This window comes from Platichthys flesus, chromosome 18 (genome assembly GCF_949316205.1).
Source record: "Platichthys flesus chromosome 18, fPlaFle2.1, whole genome shotgun sequence".
NCBI lineage: Eukaryota > Metazoa > Chordata > Actinopteri > Pleuronectiformes > Pleuronectidae > Platichthys > Platichthys flesus.
Window position 1 is genome coordinate 14,339,855 of NC_084962.1, and position 14,455 is coordinate 14,354,309.

Genomic DNA, 14,455 nt, shown 5'->3' on the forward strand with positions numbered 1-14,455 from the left:
AGCAAAAACATTTCAAGAAAGGGAGGAGTGAGGGCTGAAGTAAAGATTTCCATGTACATGTTAGCTGAGCAGAAGGGAAAAACATGTATATTGACCATCAAAATAAAGGAGTAGAGAGGGGATATCTATGAGGCGTCTATGTGGGAGAAGGGGGCGTTAATTTACTGTCTTATAAACACAGAGGACGTTATGAGAGAAAACATTACCAATCGTCTGCGGCTCTCGGCCGTCGCCTCTGACACTGGAGCAGCTGACCCACAGGTTTCTGATTTGCCAGCGGCTAACGGTGAGAAATCCTGAAAAATAAATCAAAACAAGTCGGTATCTACGATCTACATAAACCCGCGACTGATGGAGAGGAAGAATTCCATCATCCATTATCTCTGTATTCTTTATCGTCTGACCTGCCGCGTCTCCGTGGCCCCCAGCCTCCTCTCCAGCCCCTCCAGGTCTGAGTTGACCTCCCTCAGCAGCAGCCTCAGCCGGTTGAAGATCACGTGCACCTTCTCCTGCGCCTCCAGACACTCGCTGCCCTGCGGCTGCGGCTGCTCGGGCGTCTGCGACTGCGTCTGCAGCAGCAGAGGCTGAGACTTGGTGTTGACCAGCAGCTGAGACGAGAGCTCCTGAAGGGACGACACCTTCTGCTGCGAGTCCAGCAGCTCGCGCTTGATTTGCTGCGGTGAAGAGACGGAGGAGGTCAGCTAGTGTGTGTTCTGTGGGTTTATCTAGATACTGGGTTATTCCTCTGGTTGGAATTCTTACTAAGAAAATAAAGACCTGTCACTGCAGTTCAGTTTCCTACTTTTTACTTTACTACTCTATTTTCACCATATTTTACTGATCCTGTTTCTGATCCTTTAACTTGTATTTTTAAAACTGGTTTTCTGAGGGAATATCAAACGTTGCCGTCCATCTTTCTTTTAGTTTGCTACTCTAAGTCATATTTTTGAAGTATTTTTAGGTGAATCTCTGCATGAAAGATGCTAGAGATCAGATGTCCTCATACAATCACTTGGACAGGCCCAGATGGAGGCAGATGGTTGAAGCCTGATGCCCCTCAAGGGACAAAGGGTTTACGGGAAGGAGCAGTGAACAAATCAATTTATATTTAGATAGATATCTCATCTTTATCCTTACAATTGTTCTTGAAATTCATTAGTTTGGTTCCAGCTTCAGGCACAAAATGTGATTCAATTGACAGTGACTTAAAAATAAAGGCTAAAACACACAGAGCTCGTAGCAGAGAGACGTACCGTGAGGGTTTTGTGATGAGCTCGTAGCGTTTGGCGATCCGCTCTGGGAGGGATGGGCACCACCTGGTTCCTCCTGCGGTCGATGTTCTCCAGCCACAGCAGCAGACCGTGGCTCATCTCGTGGAACTCCTGAAACAAAACCTGACGTCAATTACACTGGGCTACTGCTTGTATTTCTGAGATTAGATTCTATCTCTCTTCCTTCATATTTTCTGATTAATGTTTGTGGGGTAATCACAAAAGATCTAATCTTAATTTTGGATACATTATGTTCAAATGTAGATGGGAAAATATGAGGAGATTAAATACCACAAGAGATGGCATGGATTTAATTTACACTTTCAAATCTGCTTTGTTGCAGCATTCCTGTGATTCTGTTCCAATTATTCATAGAATATTTGTTGTGTTCTGCACTAAAAGCAGGTACAACATTACAGGGAACCAAAATACAGTCTCTTCCCTGGAGTTGGTGTGTTTTTGTACCTGGCACTGCATCAGCGCCCTCTGCAGCTCCTGCCTCCAGTCCTCCAGGGAGGTGCCGAGCTGATCCCAGCGCGAGTTCATCTCTTTCAGCCCGTCCCTCAGCTCCCACGCCTCCTCGGAGTCGGGCTCCGCCTGGATGAAGTCTGCGCTGCTCAGGTTGATGGACAGAACCTCTGACTTGTGGGCATCCATCCCCTTCTGCAGCTCCTGAGAGTCAAAAAGCCAGAGAGCAAAGTATTTGGAGCGTGTCTGAGCAGACTTCACGGTGCTAGAGGAAGGCTGAGAATAGACGAGCCGCCGACAGGGTGCAGCAGGATTAGGCTGGAGGTGGTGGGAACAAGTTCAATATTATATTTAGGCTTCAGAGGGGGATATTTATAGAACAGTGATATCTTACCATAAGGCTTTAACAGGCAGCGACAACCGGAGTGAGTGTGTGTTTGTGATTGAATGTGTGCGGGTGAGCTGAAGGACAAACTGTCGGCTGCCAGCACTTCGAGTGGGACATTACAACAAGGCCAGTGGCTTAAAATGACTGCACAGCGACTGTACTACATGTAAAGTGTCTAAAGTTACACTGTGCACAGACTTACATGCATGAGCAAGAATAACTGAAACTGCAATTTTAAGAAAAATGAATTATCATAGAAATAAGTGTCAAAGAAAAACACATAGTATCTGTCGATCACGTGGGGGACTGACCTTGAGCTTCTTGATTCTCTGCTGGATGGTTTGTATGTCGGTGCTGAGCTGGAGCCCTCGCAGCTGCCTGAGCTCAGCCTCGGACTGACCCAGCCAGGCCCTCATGGTCTGCAGGTCCAAGATCAGCTGCTGCCACTGCTGCAGGTTCTGTTTGTGCCTGTGCTTTTCGCTCAGGGACTGAGCCTGGATCAGCTCCCAGCGCTCGATCACACCTGGAGGGAAAACAGTTCCCAGATCCAGGTATCTCACACTGTATTTACAGGAAAGGGTGCGTTTGTGTGTGTGTGGGTGTCGGTGTCGGTGTGTGTTTAACTGACCAGCACTCTGAGTGTCTGTGTTGGTGGTGTTGTTGAGCCCCGGCATGTCGTCCTCGTCTTCAGTCAGCTCTTCCTCCGTCCTCTTCACTGTGTCTATACTTCCTCGACACTCTCCCATCAGACGCATCTGTAAATGTTAAGTATTTAGTTTCATCAAAGTAGAATTCATGTCACAAACACACCAGTTTATATAGGCTTAAGTTAATGCAAGACAAAAAAATGATTTATTTAAGGGTTAAAAAATGTGTTTGTTGCTGAACTAGTTTCTTAGCTCTTTTCTGTTTTCACATAAAACATTTCCATTGTGAAAATCTAAAAGTCTCTTAACGTGACCATTTTATTCATGGATCTTTTAATTATTGAAGGCACAGACTGAGGAGGACTCACGTAGCCCATGTATGTGGAGTCGACGTCGGGGCTGGAGCGGCTGGCGCTGGCCTCTCTCTGCTGGAGGTGATAGCGTCCGGCGTCCAGAGCCTGATCCAGCTGCCTCAGACTGGCCTCCAGCTGACCTGGCTCACCTGCACACAGGCCACAAGAGAGTCAGGAGAACTGGGACCATAAAGCTTTTAATGACTGAGGTTTTATTAGTGAGGAGATGGTGCGGACTGGTGCTGGGATGGCATGCATTAGTCTGAAATGCAAAATAACAGCAAAGTCTCCAAAGAAATACGTTTAAAAACATTAAACTGTGATATTAGAGGTGAATTGGACAAAATGGAAACACAAAGTTACACAGTCTTAGTGTGCAAGAGCTCAGCATGCAATGGTTTGATCTTTGTGAGGAGATGACGGGACATGCAACTTTGATGAGGTTTCCAAGTGCGGTGATAGACCTCTGTTAGAAAAAGTCAGTTTTAGTTGAAGTTCATGCTCTTGTCACTCATGCGGGTGCAGCGCCACTCAGCTGCTGTTTCCTACCAGAGGAGGATTTCAGTGTGTTCTCAGTCAGTTTTATATAGGCCTCTGGGCTCTCTGGGATAACTACATCTGGGAATAGAGACACACAACACACGGGTTACACTGTGGGCACGACTAAAGGTGATATCTCCACTCATCTAGTAAGATTCACACCTCACACCAGACCTGGATTTCTAACTCAATCTCAGCCCTGTTTGGAACATGTTGATGTGAGTTTCTACTTTTCAAGACTTGTACTGGTTTCTCATCAAGGCTTATATATAGGTTTTTAAATATCGATATAACATAACTGGCCACCGATCTTTAGAAATCAAGGACTTTACTGCCATTATTCGAAAAGATGTGCCGTGTTAACACTCAACAATATTGGGAATATATATGCTTGTTTAATAATATTTTGCTCTATAATTTATATTTTCTAATGGCAGAGTGAGTGTCATGTTATTTCCAACAATTAACAAGGAACAATGATTATTTCCTCATAATCAAAACCTCTCTAATCAATTCTATTAACCCCAAATCTTAATTTCAGATCACACAAATTATCTTTAAAAAACAGCAATTGATTAAATGAGAGCTGCTATATATTAAAGAATATACTATAGACAATAGTATATTTGAATCAATTTCTGAATCCAAGTAAATATTCATTCATTTGTCGTAAACAACATTTGTTTGTTGCTATTTATTTTGCCTGTGGATATATTTGAATATTAAGCCAATTAAGACTCTCAGTAATCCTAGAAACTGAATTAAAATAAAATAACTAATTCACAAATTCCACAATGACATGGTTTTATCTATAGTCATCAAATTAAATCTTCAACGCAAACATTTGAGAAAAAGGACTTAGATACAAAACAAAAACATCTCTTAGTTACATCCATAAGAATTCAGCACATACACATGAAGCCGATTGTCCATCAAACAGTTTGTAAAGTCAGACCAACCTGACAGCACCGTGACATCCGTCCTCAGATAGCCGTCCTCCTCCTCCTGCCCTCTGCTCCTGTCCCCTCGTCCTCCAGGGCTCTCCAGACCTCTGCTCAGGTCGTAGTCGTGGTCCCACTCCAGCGGGATGGAGTCCACGCTGGCTGGAGTGTCCCGGCCAGAGCGGTCGGCCCGAATGAGAGCGGTCGTGCCCGTGGCTTGGCGGCTGGAAGTCTGGGGCAAAGAGGAGTCGCCCCACTGGAGCTCCGAGAGGTCGGCGCCTTCCTCCATGTCGGAACCGTCCAGCTCATCGTCAGCGAGCTGGGAGAGAAGGACCATGGAGAAGAACAGATGAATGAGGCAAGCAAGAGAAGAAAATGCAGCGTCAGACACTGTAAACTGTGTGTAACTGAGAAGTGTGAGATTATAGGTTGTGAAACACTGGGTGGTGAGTGTGTGTGTGTCTCATGTATTCACATTACATGACTTTGTGTTCTGCTCCTGACCATCTGTTAGTGGGAAACTATGTGTGACACATGTTTTCACTGTGTCACAGGAAGTGAAGGAGGACAGCTGTGGTCTACATTTCGTTAGGTGTTTACCAAGTGCTGTGAATTCCCGGAGTCAACTGTTTACCTTCACGTCTCTGCACAGTTTCACTTCTTACTCATAGTGAGACTCATTTGCATTGACTCTTTTTTTAGCTGCATGACTGTGCGTCTGTGCCGTCTGTACTCACAGGCAGACGCGTGAGTTTCTTGTAGTATCGGTCGACTCGTCCGAACACCTCCTGGCAGTATCTCTGCAGCTCCTCCAGCTCCTCCTCGATGACGGCCGCGTCCAGAGGCTCACTCTTCTCGATCAGAGCTTCGCCCTGTCTGAACACCAGCTCGATCTTCCCCGTGTTCAGGTAGATCTCCTGCTGGAACGCCTGTGATACGCACACAGCAGGGGGTCAGGGTGAAGGAGGACGCCATGCAACGGTCATTCTCACTACGGACATATCTACTGATTGTTGTTTTGCATAAATCAATCAAATTAATAAAACAAGAGAAAGTTTTCATTAGCAAGCTCAGCACGAAGCCTACAGATAGTTAAAAAGAAAAAATCAAATATTTGCATTTGAGGAATTTTAACCAGTATATGATTACTTGATAAGTCCCTACATTTATTAATTTCTGGTTATTAATTAATTAATCGATCTACTAGTTTCCGCAAAGGACTTTTTCAAATCCACATGCTTCATTGCATTGCATCTTGAATCTCATCTTCACACAGTGTGTTTCTCCTTCTCACCCTGAGCTGTTTTATCTTGGCCTGTATGTCACACTCGGAGAAGTGCTCTATGTTGGTGAGCTGCAGGTCCATCTCCGTCAGCCACACCAGGATGCTGTCTCGGGCCGTCTCAAACTCTTCTCTCTGGCTGATGAAGTGCTGCAGAAACACAACCAGACAAATAAGAAATAAATAAAAAGAAATAGAATAGTAAATCACATCAGTATTTCACAATGTCTTTTGCTAAATTCAGATGGTTCGAGCCAACATCCAAGGTGACATTACCCTGAGTCTGCGTAGGATGGCAGCCACCCTCTTCTGCAGGTTGTCCCACCGCTTGTTCCCATCATGCACCATTCCTCGGAGGCAGCAGGAGGAGTCTGTGCGGTTCTCGCGGGCCAGACGACGGTACTGTTTGTTGATGAGCTCCAGTTGGGTCAGACACTCCTGCACCTGACGCTGGAAGGCCTGAGATGAAAACAAATGAACTCTCAAATTAAAACTCGGAATAAGACCCTTCCTTTCCCCACTTCAAACATTTCTCCCATGCATGTGCAAAGAAAACAATAAGTTAATAAAAACTACAGCTGAGATTTTATGAAATATTATGTCGAGCTGAAATGAGCTTTGTGATCAGGCACAAGCAGGGCAGCTGCTGGTGGCTCACTGCTCGCCTGGACCCGAGCAGTGAGCCTCCAGGAATGTGCACGTGCCCAGTGATGGACTCCAGCAGCTGAGCAGACCAGTGCATGAGCTCCAGTAACATGACACTTCTCTGTTTCCTCTACCCTGCAGAGACTTTCTCTGACCTGAGGTTTATTCTGCTCAAAGGAGAAATTCAAATGTTGTGCAGAAGAAATTTTAAAACTTTAAATAATGCACATATTGCATTTAAAACCAGACGTATCTTTGGCTCAGGGTTAATTTTTCTCACTCATGAAATTTGCTAATTCAGATATTTCTTCATGTAAACAGTTTTTCTACTCCATAGTTTGATAGTAAAAGTAAAATAAACGCACCTCAAACTTCTTCAGCTCCTCCTTGGCGACAGTATAAAGAACTCCAGAGGAGTTGGGTAGAGCTGCTGTTCTTTCTGAGGTCTTCAGCCATTCTTCAAACCTGGAGTAATCATCCAGGAACTTCTGCCACAACCTCCACGTCTCCTCAATTCTGCAAAGAAAAATCTCTCATGTCACGGCTATATCTTCCTGAATGATATACATATATGTACTGTATATAAATAAGTCTGTGATGATTGGTATGTATGATGTAACACACAAACTAAAATAGCACTGGCCAACATGGTTTTACCGACAGTGCATGTATATAAACACAGTATATATAGGTCTGCTTTTATCCAAGTGGCACTGACTTGAGCCTCCTCTCCATGGACATGGCGCAGATGTTCCTCCAGCGTCGGTCCAGCCCTCTGGTCGCCTGCTGGATGGAGTCACACTCTGTCTCCGTGGAGCAGGCGTCGCAGTCGTGGAGCAGAACTTCACACAGGTTCAGCACGGACGCCACACCCGTGCTGTGTTTCTCTATGTCCCTCTGCAGCTCCTGGAAAACATAGAGAATAACAGAAATTATGAATTTCTCTAAATTTCACTTAAACCACTGTCGCTCCCAGTTGCAAAGAGGCTGTGATTAGATTTCTTCTGCCCGGCTGCAGTTGATCAGATGTCTCCCTACTGAATGCTCGTGTCCTGGAGAGTCCAGACTTAGAGCAGCGTCTCGGCAGCAGGAAGTTCCCTGACACCCACTGTAGGCTAGTGTTAAACAAACAGCAGGGATGAATGCATGAGTCATGCTACGATATCCTCAGGAGCTCCAGTGTTTCTCATTTTCCACCGACTCTGTGTTAGTCATACTGTTCTTTTTTATTTCTAATAACATGTATGATTTACGGAAAAGTACACACTTGTATACAATGTGCCTCTGTGCTTGTTTGTCCCTGTGAGGGTTATTCTATCTCAGAGGGTTCATACAGTATTTGTACACGACAGGATGTTGTTACCACATGTTGGTGAGATGATGCAAATGTGTAGCCCAGGATGGTGTGTGTGTGTGTGTGTATGTGTGTGTGTGTGTGTGTTTGTGTGTGTGTTTGCACTCACCTGCTGCTGGTTGAGTTTCCTCTGGATCTCCTGGTCGTCACACGTGTCGTAGACGATGGGCCTGGACAGCTCTGTCTCGATGTGAGCCAGCCAGGAACGCAAGCTGCTCATGTTTTTATCTAACTGCTGCACCGCCACCAAGGTCTCCTTCAGCTTCTTGACCCTGTTTGGAAACACAAAGTCAGAGAGGAAGTTAGCGTCACTGTCAATGCATGGGGCAAATGTAAACAATAACAATTTGCCAGTAAATCAAATCAAATTAAAAGGATCTAAATTGTCTTATTTCTTTGTTCATCTCTGTTGCTTTTTGCTGCAAACAACATTAGCATGTAATCAACACAAAAGCAGAACAGACATCTTTAAATCTAGTTGTCAATTTGAAGCAAGAATGAACAGAAAAACATTTCAGAGTCTAAATACCACAGCGATCACCCTGAATCATCCATGGCGTGGAGACAAAATACTAATTTGTCACATGTTTACCCAAACAGAGCAGAAGCATAACACGAGCACCAGAATTATTTCAGATCTGTGCAGATTTTACTTTTCGATGAAACCTTATCTGACCCCAACACAACAACTGGGAACCATTTGGGATCTGCCAACATTTCCACTTGTCGACTGCAAATTCATAATATGTGAATCATGTTTGAACCAACCAACGTGGAGCTCACACACCAGCTCGACATTTAAAGCCTCACCCTGCAAAACGATGCAGTGGTCAGAACTTGAGGAGATGAGGGCGGTGGCTGTTTTATAATGACATGAACAAACCTTGGTAAAATGAATCTAATAACAATAGACACATTCAGCAGGTGAGCTCCACTTTATATACTCAGTGTTACAGGACTGAATGAAGTGGTCTCAGCAAAGTGTTAACTGCTGCATGGTAACACAACAAATTGTAGTGGGACACAGAAGTTTGATTGTTACATTATAGGGGAAGATATCACTTTACATGTTATCGAATGCAAACGTAGTGGCCTACTAAATCACTAATCTTATCTAATTATTATTGGTAAGTGTTTGTTTTCATTTGCATGTTTTACAGGGTTGTACAGCTTCATTGCATCCGGCCTGTGGTTACCATAGTAAGACAATGATGCTCTACTCACACTGACATCTGCTATTGTCTGAACTGTGTTGAAGTTATTGTGCTGCCACATGTGACTGTATATACACACTATGCTGGGAACACACACTCATTTAAACAACACACCATGAGGCAACTCTGGTGAATGTACACCGGCACTATGTTAGAAATCAAGTTCAAATTCTCAAGCTTGTCCTGCCTGTTGACATCGCAGTCGCAGTCTGGCAGATAGTCCTCGCTCGGGCATCCTGCCATGTTATCCGTCCCTAAATCCAAAACCATGGGGGGGGGGGTTGCAGAATTCCCAAAGACGCCGTTAAAGCCGGGAAAACGTATCTGTATCGATCCAAAACACTCTCCACTTTCGTCTGCGAGCTCCACAGCCACACTGGACTTTTTCTAAAACTGTCTGTGCAGAGAGGGGAGGGCCGGCAGGTAGTGGGGGGGGCGGCACAACTGTGACTTATCAACTGTTGCTCTCCAAAGTAGAAAAAAAGAGAAGCCGGCGCGAGTGTGTGTGTGTGTGTCTCAGAGTGACAAGTGCTGCTGTTTCTAAAAGGAGACTTACAGTCAGAGGCATGTGCTGCAGAGCTGGTCTGTGTTGGAATATCAGACACCACACACACACACACACACACACACACATACACAACACACATGGAGGGAGCGCAAACAGGAGCAAAGGCTGCAGGCTCCATGCATGTGAGGAAACCTCGAAGGAGAGTGCACGAGCAAAAAATCTTTCCAATAAAACATGTTTACCGGAGAATCAAAATCTAATACTTGTTTCGTAAGAAAATAAAAACTCTGAAATAATGTGGATGAATTCTGACACAAGATTTTAAGAAAAAATGTGCTCCTTAACAGCTGCAAAATCTCAATCCTTGTTTTTTTTTTTTAATGGACGGATGAGAGACAAAGAGCGTGCAGCTGTCTGTATGAGGTCACACACTGCCTGCCCTCTCTTTCTCCCCCCCCCAGGACAGTCCCAGAGGGCAACAGTCGGGTAAAAGCCGGAGGGGGAGGGGGATCTGAGGCAGAGAGAGTCATGGTTTGGTCACTTTAAAGCAACACGACAACTCCAACTAGTTTCAGTTGGACTCGGTCCGGATCAGACTGGTTCCGGAGTCCGCAGTGACAAAAAGGCAGAAGGTTACAGAGGAGAGAAGCGGAGCAGTGTCGAGGAATGTGACTTCACGGCTTGATTTGCAGCTTCACTGAGCGGACTCCCCACTGACACCACAGAGGGGTCAGGAAATGCCTCAGCAGCACTGTGGGAAAATAAGTTCCCCGTCACGTGTGCCGGAGCGTCAGGAGGGAAACCACGGAAAACGGGGCCAGGCCAAGGCATCGCTTCAAACACTCAAACCCTTCTCCACCAGGAGGAGTGATACACATGAGTGGGGTGCGTGGGGTCAAGTGGGAACACCGATGAATACCTTTCAGTTTCATATTTGTGCTTCTTTCGTTCACATGGACTCAAGCATCACCTCTGTTCTTCCATCCAAACAACTGCTGTTCGACGCAATCTACAGGATTCTCCTCTTTTTTTAATGATCCTGTCCCGGTTTACCCACAGGACACGTGCCACACAATTCAAATTTAGTTTCCAGCTCACTAGGAACTTTCCCTTCTGCAGCCTCAGACACAAAACAAACTCTTTTATCAATCAAAACTCTTCACTTGTCCATGAGAGGACCTGTGCACCCACCTGGCAGCGATGAGGTCCAGCAGGTGTTGCCAGCGTTCGCCGACTTTGCCGAGTTTGTGTTGGATCTCCGCCGCCTTGCTGTCCTGGCTGGACCTGGCCAGGCGCTCGCCCATGACCTGCAGCTGCTGCTTGTTCTCCTGAGCGACGCCGATCTCCTCCTGATAATCCTGGAGGAGGAATACATATGTCGGGTTTCTAGCATTTCTACATTTTGTGCCTCTTCATGTATGTGTGTTTGTTGCGGGCTGTGCTGAAGTCACCTTGCGCAGTTTTTCGATCATCTCCCCGATGCTGATGTCTCCATTCTGAGAGACCTTGCTCTCCATCTGCGTGAGCCACTCGCACAGCTCCTTGTTCTTCTCATTGAACACGGCCCACTCGTTCAGCTTCTCGCTCACTTGCTGTTTGCGCAGGGAAAGCTGAGGTGTGTTGAAGATGAGAGGACAGGAGAAAAAGAGAAAAGTTAGAGGAGGAATATGACAGAAAATAAGAAGCAGAGGAATTAAGTAAGACAGGGACATTAAAGTCAAAACATGGAAAAGATGAAGTGATGAAATCTTGCAATTTTGTTGTAGGAAAGACAGAGAAGTTATATAATTGATAATATTACATCCAGGGGCAGCCTCGAAAACATAAACCGACTCTGTTCATGCTAGCCACAGAAGTAAGCTTTGTCTATCTAGTGGGGATGGGAGCTGGATGAGAATATACACACTGATCCAGTTTTCTGAACATAGACATGGTCTCTTTTCATCTCAGAGTTATGAATGGGCTATGAGTATTGGTCATCATCAGAAGCACATGCACTGATTACTGTGTGTATTTACCTGGTGGCAGACCTCCTCCCACTGGCACTGTAGCAGCTGGAGGCGTTCCTGTAGGACTGTGATGTCATCTGCACTAACCCCGCCCTCCAAGGAGTCCCTCAGCAGGAACATGGACGTGAGGTCGTCGGTCCAGCCCTCCACACTGCTCCCCAGCTCCTGCGTCCACATGACATGACAACAATCAGACCAAGAGAGATTTCTTTTCTCTCCTTAACAAACAAACGGTGAAGTAGGAACATCACAGAGCAGGACCAGTGACGCTCGACTGCAGCTGCTGCATCCTCCGAAACAGTGATGTTGAAAAGCATAACAACAAACTGACTCAATACTACAACAAGGCATGTCCCACAGACAAACACGGTTTCTCCATGAAAATAACAGTTAACATGTTAAAGAAAATAAAAACTATCAGCTGCAGTCAAGGTTAAAGACAGGATAAGGTAGCAGAGCCATCTAACCTTGCATCTCCTCCTCCTCCATCACCGCGATATAATCATTTGTGGAACTGGAGAATGTCTCAATTACCCAACACAAAAGCAAGTGCACACTTGTTCACACACACACACACACACACACAAACACATCTATGCATACACCCCCACAGGAAGCGGGGATGCTCTCTCTACTCACTCCCTCTTATGCGCGCGCAGCCTTTTGCTATTTCTCTCTCTCTCTCTCTCTCCCCACCCCCCCCCCCCCCCCTCTCCTCAGCTGATGATAACTCTGTGCAGCTACTCTCACTGCCCTCTTCCTCCTCCTCCTCCTCCCAAAGGAGCTGGGGACGTATCATCCATGCAACGTGAATGCATACAGAGTGCAGAGGTTTGCAAAAACTAAGATCATTCAAGAAAACATCCTGGTATTATTTCCGCTTGAGCCTGAATGATGTGTTTTTTTAATAAACACATTTTTCCTTTTCGACTATACAGGAAATAAGACTTTAAAAGATGATTTAAAATAAACACCAATAGTCCTCAAACCAAACAAACAAGGTCAAACAATGATACAGCAGCTAATAGGAACAGATTGTTTGTTTTTGTTTTGTTTCTGTCTGCCGTCTGTCTGTTTATCCTGGCAGCAAGATTTAGGGGATAGAGGGGACAAGTCTGTGTGTGTGTGTGTGTGTGTGTGTGTGTGTCTGAGTGTGCAAGAGAGATAGAGAGAGAGAGAGAGAGAGAGAGAGAGACAGAGAGAGAGAGAGAGCGAGAGAGAGCGCATGTGAGATTGAGAATGTTAATGCGAATCATATGAGTGAAGGAGTATCTATGTACTAATGCAATCAATTAGGCAATTAGGTGTGTGTGTGTCAGTGTGTATTACCTTGCATCTGATCTGCTCTGAGTGTAGCTCCTCATGGTGATCAGGCAGTGGCAGAGACAGCTTCTTCTTGAAGGCCCGCAGCTTCTCCAGTGACGCATCTATGCCTTTCTCACATCGCTCCCAGTTCTACACACACAGAATAAGAATTAGAGCATAAAATACACACAAACACAAACACACACACTGCAGACTCTATAAATCCTTCCTGCAGTGGCAGCAGTGACAGTGTGAATAGCTAACAAACACACACACACACACGCGTCTATCCCAGGCTGCAGTCAGGCCATTACCATGCCATAGATAGCGCACTTTGCTCTGAGCCTCTAAAGCGACACTGTGAGACAGAGTGACACAGCAAAAATCCATCGACCAGGAATAAGAATTTACAGCTTCATAACAAAGGAGGGAGGTTCGGCTCCAAAGGGCAACAGATTACAGCTATTTTTAGAGTCTGAGTGATGATGAAGCTCTGGATAAAACAGAGTTATATTTTAAGACACGAGAATACCTGAAGCAAGAGTCATGGAAAAAGACGAAAGGACGGGGAGAGAACAGAAGAGAAAATGATCCGTAAGGGAAGAACATTAAGGGAAAACGAAGAGAGAACCACCTTTGGTAAAAACCTTAAACTCCAGGACGGATCTTTTGAAATGCGTCACCCTGTCTCTTTAAAACACGGCACTATCTCAGCATGTAAATTCTACCTCACTGGTTTCAAATCATTACAGCTCACTGCACAGCCTGCACAGTCTGTGTGTGTGTGTGTGTGTGTGTGTGTGTGTGTGTGTGTGTGGCATATGTGGATCTGTCCTCTGGGCTGCCACTTTTATCCCTGTTAATTTTCCATATTTTGTCTTCAGTGTGCAGAGGATGCATGCACATATGGTCATTATCTTAGGACAGAAAAGAGTTTGTTCCATCTCTATCCTCTACTTAGTCTCCGGACTTAAGGTGCAACTTTAAATAATTCACGTGATAACCTGGTTTTATTATCGTGCACTGACGTCATCGAGGGCTCAGATGAGCCTCTGCCCTTCACACGCACCTTCACACTGCAGCATGTTGGAGACAACTCAGCCTGCAACACAGACTCTGTGCTCCAACGAGTAAAGGCTGTCTCACAGAACACCTTTGGTTGATCCACTGTATTTTGAATCTCACAAACTGCCTTCATATAACGCTAATAGTCCTTTAAAAAAATAACCAAGTCCTTACATAAAGACAAAATTGTCCGAGGTGAGGTTTTGTCTCACCTTGAGCAGGCTGTGTAGCGCCCTCCTCTGCTGATCCAGGCGGTGGTGGGCGTGCCTCCACCTCTCCTGAATCTCCATCAGCTCGGTCTGCAGGGTGGACTCCGCCCTGGCATCGGCCGAGAGCAGCAGGCTCCTGCCGGCCTCCACAGTGAGGATGTAGCCGCCCTGCTGCCTCTGCAGCACTCGCTCCCTCAGCTGGAGGAGCACAGACAGAGACAAAAGGCAGAGGGGGTGCAGTTTAACTAAGGGAGTC

At 45.6% G+C, this 14,455-nt stretch overlaps 1 protein-coding gene across 1 annotated transcript in view; it reads right to left on the reverse strand.

The window, feature by feature from the left end:
* Positions 1-14,455, reverse strand: part of syne1a (spectrin repeat containing, nuclear envelope 1a) — a 106,325-nt gene that overhangs the window by 3,298 nt on the left and 88,572 nt on the right. Inside the window, exons 125-143 of the mRNA XM_062412002.1 lie at positions 14,203-14,397; positions 12,950-13,075; positions 11,630-11,785; positions 11,063-11,221; positions 10,803-10,969; positions 7,999-8,161; positions 7,254-7,441; positions 6,901-7,051; positions 6,167-6,349; positions 5,903-6,040; positions 5,346-5,537; positions 4,627-4,927; positions 3,143-3,276; positions 2,756-2,882; positions 2,439-2,650; positions 1,737-1,943; positions 1,254-1,382; positions 405-674; positions 207-296 (exon numbers count right to left, since the gene is read on the reverse strand). Of these exons, the coding sequence (XP_062267986.1) occupies positions 207-296; positions 405-674; positions 1,254-1,382; positions 1,737-1,943; positions 2,439-2,650; positions 2,756-2,882; positions 3,143-3,276; positions 4,627-4,927; positions 5,346-5,537; positions 5,903-6,040; positions 6,167-6,349; positions 6,901-7,051; positions 7,254-7,441; positions 7,999-8,161; positions 10,803-10,969; positions 11,063-11,221; positions 11,630-11,785; positions 12,950-13,075; positions 14,203-14,397 (3,288 nt within the window). The remainder of the gene's footprint in view (positions 1-206; positions 297-404; positions 675-1,253; positions 1,383-1,736; positions 1,944-2,438; positions 2,651-2,755; positions 2,883-3,142; positions 3,277-4,626; positions 4,928-5,345; positions 5,538-5,902; positions 6,041-6,166; positions 6,350-6,900; positions 7,052-7,253; positions 7,442-7,998; positions 8,162-10,802; positions 10,970-11,062; positions 11,222-11,629; positions 11,786-12,949; positions 13,076-14,202; positions 14,398-14,455) is intronic.